At 37.7% G+C, this 11082-nt stretch overlaps 1 protein-coding gene across 5 annotated transcripts; it reads left to right on the top strand.

Moving 5' to 3' along the window:
* The first annotated feature begins 380 nt into the window (after positions 1–380).
* LOC110896179 lies at positions 381–7050 on the top strand. Of its 5 annotated transcripts, none has more exons than XM_022143632.2 (11): positions 384–795; positions 903–1004; positions 2749–2978; positions 3050–3456; positions 3570–3662; positions 4040–4204; positions 4644–4872; positions 4954–5046; positions 5873–6424; positions 6491–6779; positions 6863–7050. In XM_022143632.2, the coding sequence occupies exons 7-11, from the start codon at positions 4790–4792 to the stop codon at positions 6890–6892; spliced, it is 1047 nt and encodes a 348-aa protein (XP_021999324.1). In that variant the 5' UTR covers positions 384–795; positions 903–1004; positions 2749–2978; positions 3050–3456; positions 3570–3662; positions 4040–4204; positions 4644–4789; the 3' UTR covers positions 6893–7050. The 5 variants fall into 5 exon arrangements, 4 of the variants coding, with proteins under 4 accessions (XP_021999325.1, XP_021999324.1, XP_035837044.1 ...); XM_022143631.2 differs by having other exon boundaries at positions 385–795; positions 3561–3662; XM_022143633.2 differs by having other exon boundaries at positions 383–795; positions 3050–3662; positions 4789–4872.
* Positions 7051–11082: the final 4032 nt, after the last annotated feature.

Here is an 11082-nt window from a genome sequence, read left to right as displayed (position 1 = left end):
TATGAAATTGAAATGTAAAAGGAGTTTTGAGTTTGTGTTTCTTAAAATGTACAAAACTGGGCTTGTTTTCAAATTTTATGAGGGGCATAACGAGTATTACATACTGGGTTTTTTGATGGGCCAGTTCGTTTTTTATGTTTGTGTTAGGTTTTTAGGGCATGAATGATTTACAAGGTATAGTGGAATATACCTCGTTGGGCCAAAATTGGTTACTATTAAATTTCATTTTTTTGCAACCGTTTTTTAGAAATAGACCAATATGGTAATCTATGTTAAGCGTATTGTACATGGTAAGTGTTGATGGTAAGTTGGTGGTATGTTCACGCCCCTTGTTGTCGTCGACTCCGCGGTAACGCGCGGGTTTCCCACTAGTACTATATATAAGCATTTCCCATGTATAAAATGGTAAATTCACATCATTTTTTTAAGATGGCATATGAAAAGTTAAGTTAAAATGCATAATCTTTTACCATTTTGTTCCATCTCTACCCTTAGTAGGTTATCAGATGGCTAAAATAAATAAATAAATAATAAATTCCCTCACCATCGTATGAGAGCATTGAATCGCATCCCTTCACCTCCACGTCCGGTTAAATCTTTCAATTCAACCCTAACCCTTCGATTTGCCAGCCGTTCCAACTGAATCTGATTTAACCCGTTGTCAATGAAATGAAAGTCAGATGCAAGCAAGGGTGTCCGATTAGGGTTCCTTAGTGACGAATAAGGTGACACATTCTTGTTCGGTTCTTGTCCTCCGTGACGTTACTGCTCGAATCTGGGAGGCGTTCTGGCCAGGTAAGATTCCTGAATTCAGTTTATGTGATTGACTTTGTGAAACCCTTTTTCATTTAAATTTCTATACATGATATTTTTTCTCATATAAATTTTTTGTTCATCAACAGGAGAAGACAAATATGTTGTTTTATTATCTAGATAGCAGCTCTTCTTTGGTGCTGCAGTTCAAGGTGGTATTTTCAGCGGAGAAGGTGGTGATGAAACCGAAGGTAAACAATTAAACAAACCCTTCCTCACTTATTATCATTAAGACCTGGCAAACGGGTTGGGTCGGGTCGGGTCGGGTCATGGGTCAGAATGGGTTTGGGTCGAAACGGGTTCGGGTCAAAACGGGTCAATTAAAAAAAGGGTTGGTTTGGTTCGGGTCGAAACGGGTTCGGGTCGAAACGGGTTCGGGTCAAAACGGGTTCGGGTTGGAACGGGTTCGGGTCGGAACGGGTTCGGGTCAGAACGGGTTTCGGGTCGGGTCGGGTCCAGCTGATAATTTACTCTGTTTTTGAGATTTTTTACTGTATGATTAACTGCTAACAATTAAATTTTATACATATATTTTATAGTTATACTCAGTCGGTGAATACACATACTATCTGTCAGTTGAATCATTAGGAACTACATCGTATACACATTCAGTAGTGAATAAATTGGTTTCTAAATATATATACTCGGATCCATCACTATGGGTAACTTAAAAAAGAAGGAATTATGACGTGAAGAAGTGCTGGGTTTTGTAAATTGTGTGTTCAGAGATTTGGTTTGCCTTTATTTAAATTCAATTCCATATGAAATATAGTATTTTAGTTGAACAGAATATGAACCGCACTAGCAACGATCGCAGATGTGAATTTGTGTAGTGTATTGTGTCTACAAGACTACAACTTATAATGGTTTTGGTGGCGTTGATTGTTGGTGACTGCGGCGGCAGAGATGGTTGGTGTGGTTGCGTCGTGTGGCGATGACGGTTGATGGTGGCTGTGGTAGTGGCAAACTAGCGATGGTTTGACGGTGGCTGCGGTGGTGATGATGGTTGACGGTGGCTGCGGTGGTGGCGTTGGGTGACTGTGGTGGTGGCGATGGTTGACGGTTACACAGTGGTGGCTTCGGTTGACGGTGATTGTTGCGGAGGTGACGGTTGGTGCTGGTTACGGTGGTGGGGATCGTTGCGTCAAAACGGTTCCCGTCGAAACGGTTCGATTCGAAATGGTACGGGGCAAAACGGTACGGGTCGATACGGTACCGGTCGAAACGGTTCGCGCCGAAACGGTTCGATTCGAAACGGTTCGCGCCGAAACGGTTCGATTCGAAACGGTACTAGTCGAAACGGTACAGGTCGAAACGGTTCGCGTCGAAACGGTTCGCGTCGAAACGGTACGCGTCGAAACGGTTCGCGTCGAAACGGTACGCGTCAAAACGGTTCGCGTCGAAACGGTACGTAACTCGTCCGGACCCGAAACTCGTCTCACGCGGAAACTCGTGCCGGCCCAAAACCCGTTGCGATCCGAAACCCGTCCCGTGCAGAAACCGGTGTCGGCCCGAAACTCGACCCAAACTGAACCCGTTCCGATCCAAAACCCATTTCGTGCCGTAACCCGTCTCGTGCGGATACTTGTGCCGGCTCGAAACCCATTCCGATCCGAAACCTGCCCCGTTTCTTTAAGACACTAACCACATCGACCCGTTTCTTTAAGACACTAACCCATATTGACCCATTTCTTTAATGTTGTCGACCCGCTTTGACCCGAAAATAACAAGATAGAATTTCAAGTGACCCGTTGTGACCCAATTAATTAAAATATCTTACCCAAACCAACCCATATAATTTTAAAAGCAACCCAAACTAACCCACTTGGAAGGTTTTGGGTCAAGATTGCCCCCTCTAATCATTACCATTATCTATAATATATATGATGTTTATGTTTACTTCTAATTGATATGAAAATAATCATCTTGATGTAGATATCCTTCTTTTGGATGTGGCCCCTGGGTATCGAAACTGCCGGAGGAGTGATGACCAAGTTGATCCCCAGGAACACCGTTATCCCAACCAAGAAATCTCAGGTGTTCACCACATACCAAGATCAACAGACCGTTGTGTCGATTCAGCTCTTTGACGGTGAAAGGAGTCTTACAAAAGATTGAAGACTGCTCGGAAAGTTTGATCTTTCTGGCATCGCACCAGCTCCAAGGTTTGTTAATTACCTAATGCTAATGTTCTTTCATAGCTTGACAGTTGACATTTTGTTTGATATTGAAACAGGGGAACCCCGCGGACATTTGAAGTAGACGCTAACGGTATCTTGAACGTGAAGGCTGAGGATAAGGGAACTGGGAAGGCAGAAAAATCACAATCACGAACGAAAAGGGGCGATTGAGTCGAGCGGATGGTTCGTGAAGCTGAGGAAGATAAGAAGGTGAAGGAGAAGATCAATGCCCGTAACGCCCTCGAGACTTACGTGTCCAACATGAAGAACCAAATCAGTGACAAGGATAAAATGGCCGACAAGCTAGAAGCCGATGAGAAAGACAAGATTGAAGCGGCAATAAAGGAGGCTCTTGAGTGGCTCGATGACAATCAGTCGATGGACAAAAAGGAGTATGACGAGAAGCTAAAAGAGGTGGAAGCTGTTTGCAACCCAATTATCACGTCTGTTTATCAGAGAACATGTATCCTCGCCTGCCTTAAATATCCGACATTGATTTTCGTTTTCCGTTTCAGTTCAAATTATATGTTCTTAAGCATCTTTAATGTGTATTGGTGTAACTTTTAGAAATTGTAGTTAATCCGGTATTGTATATTCAAGAGGAGTGGGAGCTACATGGCCTATGAGAAGCACATGGAATGCAGGGAGAGAATTACGTCCAATTATCAGGTAAATCTGATGTGGGAAGAACACACACTTGAGGGTTTTTTCATCTTTTCTTTTTATACAAAATCTAAAGTTTATGGTATTTCAGTATAATATAATATTTAATCCACGCATTAGATCAAGACTTAATAGTTCATTTTTGGAGGAGAAACTATGTGTTTTTTACCATTATAGCTGGGATATGTGTGAGTATGCTCACGGTGGCTCAGTACCGTACACAATTATGTAAAAAAGATGAAACAACCTGTGCTAGCTAGACGTGTTTGCTTTTTCCCTCCTGTTCCCGAGGAGCTTAGGCCACTGTTTTTAAACCCGTTTACTTAAGCTTATTGTTTTGACCCGTTTACTAAAAAATGTTAACCCTCCTAATTTTGTTGCAGTATTCAAAGAAGGCGTAACTACCAACCAGCGTCGAAAAGAGGAGTTCCAGTTCAGTTTCTGGACTACATTTTCTATGCAGAACACATGGAGAGAAGTGATCATCTTGTGGGTAGGCAAAAATGGTTTGGTTGATTTTTGGCCAGTGGTGCACAAGTCTTCTTCAGGTTAGATAGATATAGTTATTTCACTTTTGGTAGTGCCATATGTAAGTTTTTGTGGTTTTGCGATTAACATTTTATTTTGACTAAACAATATAATTTTTTAAGACAATCTAGACATCTCTGATGTGTTTGTGCTGTATGATGTTGATGAGCCTACAATTAGGAGTCTTAATTCTTGTCGGTTGCTGGTCAGTTTTGACCAACTTAATTGACTATTTTTTAACTTGTGTTTCTCTTATTTCCTATACTTTTCAGAACTTCCATACGTCGTTGTTTAAAGTTTTGGGCCAAACATCGTGACGTTGTAGTTGAATCTTGAATTTTTTATTCTTGTTCTTTTTATTGTTGATTCAATATGATCATCAATTTCTGCAATTGAATCGTGTCTTCTTCAGCGGGCTAATGTTCTTCCTTCTTAACATGATTTTGTTTTCTTCAACAGGTATAAAAAACTACAGCCCAACCTTATTTAGATCGGAGTTTTGTTCGGAAATTAAACATTTGTTCGACGCCAATGACGACGACAAGGTTTACATGTGTGGCACTCAGATCACAAGTTTTCCATATTGATATTTATCTATCTCCAGCATGGCGAATATCTTTATCGTTGCACCTGAAAGCTTGTCGAGTCTATTTGAAGGCACACCAAGAATACTGAAAGACGCCCAAAGGTAACTAACTAACTGATTGTTACTTTGAGATTGACACCTACATTTCATGTGCTGCCGTAATGACCTTTCTGTGTTGTGTAGGTTTATTCAGCTTATAAAAGTGCAAAAATTGCAGCCAAACTCAGCTACCTTTGGCCAAGCTCTTAAAGCGGAAGCGTACTTTTACCATCAGAGGTCTCCGGGTGTCATATAACATATTCAATCCACTTTTTTTATTTAGTTTTTTTTTTTTGTTTCTTTTGAAATCAGCAGATAACGAGTATAACCGTGTAAATTGGCGACTCCGCCGCAACGCGCGGGCTACCCACTAGTATATATATATATATATTTATATATATATATATATATATATATATAACAAATTCTTTCAAAGTTGATCTTAAATAGATAAAGTATCCCTTTGTTTCAAAATAGAACAACAAAAATAAATAAACTCTCTTTTTTTAAATAGAACAACAAAATATTTTTGGCTTAATAATAACACAAAAAAATATACAATTATTTTGATTATAATGGAAAGTATTTGTATTTCTATGAAACCAAAGGCAAGTATATAATTTCTAGAAATAAAGAGAAGTAATAGTTTTGAAATGAAACAAGATCTAAGACAAAGATAAATACAGATAATTGCTTTATATATGGGTGTGTAATTGTTGAAATATATATACACCCAATTCATGTCAAAGATACACGTATTCTCTAAATTTTGCATATATCTCTAGATGGGCTAGCTTCTTTTGGACCAGAAGAGATCTGGGTTATTGTGCTAAAGCATTGTTTGGGCTTTATATGTATAATAATAATAATACGTATATTGCTGCTTCAATTTGGTATATGATTGTACAAGGAATGTCTATTCTTTCCTTTCCTTTTCTTCAATCACGTTAACCGTTGCTATCTTGGTTGCTGTTATTGAGGGGGAGCACTGATCATTACTTTGTGAGCCTTCTTATTGCTTTACTTTCAGTAGTTTAATCATTCGATTTGTAATTCTTGACAGTAATATTACACATTCTATCTGCAAACAAGTTAAGTTGATCACAATGGCTGATAACAATGCCACCGTAATTGCTTCATCTGACAAATTGGATACCGCGCTTGAAGACGCGGTAATTCCTTCCTCTTCAGCAGATCAAGAAGCAGGCGGTGTCATCAGGAACAGGAAACGCCGCCGCACAGACAATGGCAGCGAGAATGGTAAACAACTCTGCACAGAAAATGAGGAAGACATGAGTGGCCGAGATAAAGTTAGTCGTGTCCGTGCTCCTCGTATGAATCGTGACGAATTCTTTCAGCGCTACCCGAACATAGCTGAGAGTGTTGGCCATTTCTTTCCGTATTGCCATACTCCGATTAGTGCAAATGTCATCGGAGATTGCTTCGCCTTTGCTTCTCCAACCAAACTTGACGCCTTGGAAGGGGAGTGGATAAATTACTTCAATGAGAGCTGCCAATGTACTCGACAACGAATGACATTCATGCCCAAGTACTCTGCGTTATTTCAGCTATCTCAGGGGGCGTACAAACAGCCAGCGACTTCTGATAACACGAGGTTTGGGTTACGTCTTACAGGTTTTTTTTAATTATCTATTTTGTTAATCGGAATTAATTTCATCAGGAAACAACGGGTAAAGACAAGGAGTGAATTTGCTTCTAAGTATCCGCTTGTAACCGCGGGTTTTGATGATTATACGTGTCTACCACGAAATGATGTGAAGGACATCAGGTTAGACTATTTGATGTCTACTGCTGAACACCAGCTCAGGGAGCTCGAAGCTGAACACGCGTCGTTTTACGAAACCCGGTTTAACCTTGCTAACAAACTTATCCTGCTCATAGATAAACAGACCAGGTTACTTCATGTGGGTGCAAAGGAATACAGGAAATACCATAAATCTATAACTAAGGTAAACAAATATATATGTGTGTGTGTGTACCTCTCATCAATCATCAATCATCATATATTTAACCTGCTGATTAATATTTGCAGGCTGTCAAGAGGAATGAATCGTCTTGCTGAGGAAAGCTTTGAGGTTTATGAAGAGATAATTCGTTATTTTAAATGGCTTGAATTTGATTAATTAATTTACATTGTAAACCTCTCAACTTTTTCTATGATTCCCGCTTTGCTTAAGTGAATGCTGCTTGGTATTGTAGTATTTGGGAATTTGGTGTTCTTTTGCTTTGCTTTGCTTTGCTTTGCTTTTGCAAATTCACAACTTGTATTGTTCCATTGACCATTCGTTTCGGGATAGTAAGCAATGGATATCGCCATGGCGGTGCCATGGAAACACATTAACTCTATTTCAAGAAATAAGGGAAACCATGCAATTTGTAAAGTCTCAAGAAATAAGTGGACCGTCTAAGCAACTGGACCAGTGTTAGGTTGTAGACTTCTCGACACCACTAGGTGTGGCGCGACAGTAACGGCAATCGGCCCGAGTCGTCACCCACGGGCTTATTTGTTTAATTATGTGTTTTAACCCTATTTTTTTAGTCTATAAAATAATCTCTTGTAGTTGGTATTGTAGTATTTGTGAGTTTTGTGTTCTTTTGCTTTGTTTCTGTTCCTGCAATTGAATTGGTAATAAGCCACTTTCTCAGCTCCTTTAGCCTTTCTAATTATATATATATATATTAAACCCATTAAGTCTAACTGTTTTTTAATCAATCTTTACCGTCGGATCATGCTGAGATTAAATCTCAGCCGTTTAAACTCACAAAAATAACCGCTCTAATGGCGGTTCAGGGCGGTTATTGGTAGTTTTTTTGTAGGTGGTTTGTTCCACCTTTTTCTACACATGATCTCCACAACTTTGGTGGTTGCATCTTATTTTTTTCCCAAAAACCGTTTTTTATGCAGTTCACATAAGTTTTTAGTAGTTTAGCTAGATCTCTTCTCCATCCCATCTTTGTAGGTTCACGTTTCCATCCACGTTCGCCGATTTCTCCTCCCCAACCACCCTAGGCCACCCATTATAAATCCTCCACCACCCACCATCGGCAAAGGCTGCTCTCTCTCATATTTTGCATTTGTTATCGAGGTTTTCTGATTTCTCTGATCTCTTGAAGGCTTGAAGCTACTTATGGTTTTTTCCCCACTGTAATCGATGAAGAATTAGTGAACCACACCATCACATAGCATATATCAGGTTCGTCCTTGTAAACCTAATTATGGTATATCCCCTTAATTCACGTCCTCTTCATCAATTAATATCACTGAAGCCATCAGATTGTAAACCAACATCATATTGCGATTTGGATTTGCATTTGATTTATACTCATCTCACTTTCCCTTTTCAATTTCCAATTTCAGATGGGAGACATTAAATTTGCATTTTATTTTATACTAATCTCACTTTACCCTTTCATTTTCCCATTTCAGATGGGGAGGTACTGAATTTTGCATACATAATTTTTTTAACAGGGGGTAAAATTGAAATATTTAGCTGGGAGTATAAGCGTAAATTTATTTTTAAGTGAGGGTAAAAACATAATTTTGAACTGATGGCAAAATCGTAATTTTAAAGCGAGATAAAATCGTAAATTTGTTAGGCTAATAGAGGAGTGCCAGGCAACTGCCTGACACTATTCCTTTACCGCCCATTTAGCCCAATAAAGGGCCTCACCTGTTCCCGCCGACACGCGTTGTAGTTGTTGAAAATTATAAAAAACTCTAGTTGCAATCCAAATAGTAATATTAATTTCGCTAAATTAAATAGTTATACAATTCTTAGGGGGTGTTTGGGATTGCGTTTTCAACCTGATTATTTGATTATTGTGTTTTGAAATCGCAAAAAATCTATTTTGAGTGTTTGGTAAAAAATTAATAAAAAGTGATTTTTTACGTTTTGTAGAGTTCAAAACGTGATAATCCATAAGTAGGTCAACCCTTGCTGCAGGAAAACGTGATAATCCAAAAACTGATTTTTTACGTTTTCACTTATTTATTTTTTTGAAATATATATACTTGCCAAACACTCAAATAGTTGATTATCTGATTATTGTGATATCAAACAACATAATCAAATCCAAACAATGTTGATTATCTGATTATTGTGATATTAAACAACATAATCAAATCCAAACACTATCTTTCTGCAGCACGTTTTGTTACAGCTAATTATCTGATTATGATTATTCAAAACGCATAATCTATTTTCAAAACTCAACCCCAAACACCCCCTTAACCAAGAAAAAAAAATTGAATAACACGTTAGCCATTGTCTTCTAGTCGATCTAAGACACTTGAAGTACTTAACTCTTTCTAGTTCATCAACTTCATCATATTGAATTATTTTTTTAAGGTCAAAACATATATATGCAGCAACTATAGTATTTTTGTATTTTTACTAGGTGTTGCCCCGCCCGCGTTGCGGGCCGATGGCCGAATAATTGTTAACCAATTAAAAAAACAGTACCATAGTTTTGCTAGAAACAAAAAGTAAAAAGAGTGTTAGACAGCTTCTTGACACTATTTTTAGCTAGGGGCAAAGTCATATTTTTATTTTTACTTGGGGGAAAAATCAAATTTTTTCCTAAGGGTAAAATCCTAATTTTTAGCTAGAGGAAAACCATATTTTTATTTTGCACTGGGGGCAAAAAAACGTAATTTTGAATTGAAGGTGATATCGTAATTTTGAACCGAGAGAAAAATCGTAATTTTGAGCTGGGGGCAAAAGCATAATTTTATTTTGAACTGGAGGCGAAGACGTAATTTTAAACTGGGGGCAAAAGTTTAATTTTAAAGCGGGTATAAAATAAAAAGCTAAGGGTATTGAATCGATGGCAAAATTGAAATTTTTTAGCTGTGAGCAAAAACGTAACTTTATTTTTAAGTGAGGGTAAAAGCATAATTTTGAACTAATGGTAAAATTGTAGTTTTAAAACGAGAAAAAATAATAAATTTGTTAGGCCAATAGGGAAATGTCATGCATAAATATAAATATAAACGGGGAAATTCGTAATTTGGCAAAAAAAAGAAAAAAAAAAGAATTTGGATGGCATGTGGCCGCCCAAGTCAACCAATCCCAAAAGAAAACTATTGCCGGCGATGAGTTTTGTAGACGTTGAATAAAATAATAATAATAATAATATTATTATTATTATTATTATTATGCAGAAAGTTATTGAATGGTAAAAACAAAAACAAAAAATATAGTTTTTTTTTTTTTTTTTAATATTTAGGAAACAAACCCCCCACTTATTCCTAGGGATTTTGTAAGATTTGAATTTAAAATAACATTAGTGTTGAGTTGGAAGTTGAACAAAAAAGAGCCCTTCATCAGTCAGTCACAAGCAAGCAAGCCCTACCATCATCATCTCAGTCGCTCGCTGTAATTTGATAATTTTTGAATCTCTGAGTACAGGTAGGTAGGTTGATAATTTCTATGTTATGATTGTTATAGTTAGCCCTAAACTAACCGTAGTTTTGTTTGTTTGTTATGGTGGAAGATTGAGATGGAATTTGTGGATGAAGATGACAAATCTTTGGTGGAACTGCTGCTCATAGCTCAGGATAATCAACTTGGGTTTGTATCTCTTGTTTATTTAAATAAAATAAAATAAAATAAATCTTGTTTATTTACTTGTTTGTTTGTTTGTTCTTGAGATTAAAGTGAGAAGAAATCTGCTGAGGAAGATTGCAAAGCTTTGTTGGAACAAGTCAATGCTCAGGAGAAGGAACTTAGGAATAAGAGAAGGTTTCTTTGTTTCTTTGTTTTTATTTTGCTTACTAAAACAAGTTAGTTGTAAATCCTTCCTTATCACTTTCCCTAACCTAACAAGGTGGTTGCTTGGATTAACAACATTTGAAGACCAAGAAGCCGATGATGATACGGATGAAGATACCGATGAAGATGTGAAAACATCTAATGCTGAATTTGAAAGGTATGCTGTAGATATTTTCCTAAAACCAGACTGTTGGCCACTCGATTGTGATGTATGTGCGTGCGTGCGTGCGCGCGAACTAGCTTGTTGTTGTGAGAACTCGCTAGTCGCGAGAACCCTACTTCCAAAGGTTTTTTGAAAAATAATTTTTGATGAACTTTTTTTCTGAAACTTAAAAAAAAAAAAAAAAAAAAGTAAAAATCGTAGAGCACTTTTTACGGTGGTGTAAATCAGACTCAACGTACATCAACAACTATTTACGCCACCGATGTCTTAGTCTACCTTTGTGCAAAATTTGGTTGAAAAACTCACACGAGAAGT

Source organism: Helianthus annuus, chromosome 12 (assembly GCF_002127325.2).
Source record: "Helianthus annuus cultivar XRQ/B chromosome 12, HanXRQr2.0-SUNRISE, whole genome shotgun sequence".
Lineage (NCBI taxonomy): Eukaryota > Viridiplantae > Streptophyta > Magnoliopsida > Asterales > Asteraceae > Helianthus > Helianthus annuus.
Note: the sequence above shows the minus strand (reverse complement) of the source record. Positions and strands in the feature narration are given on the sequence as shown.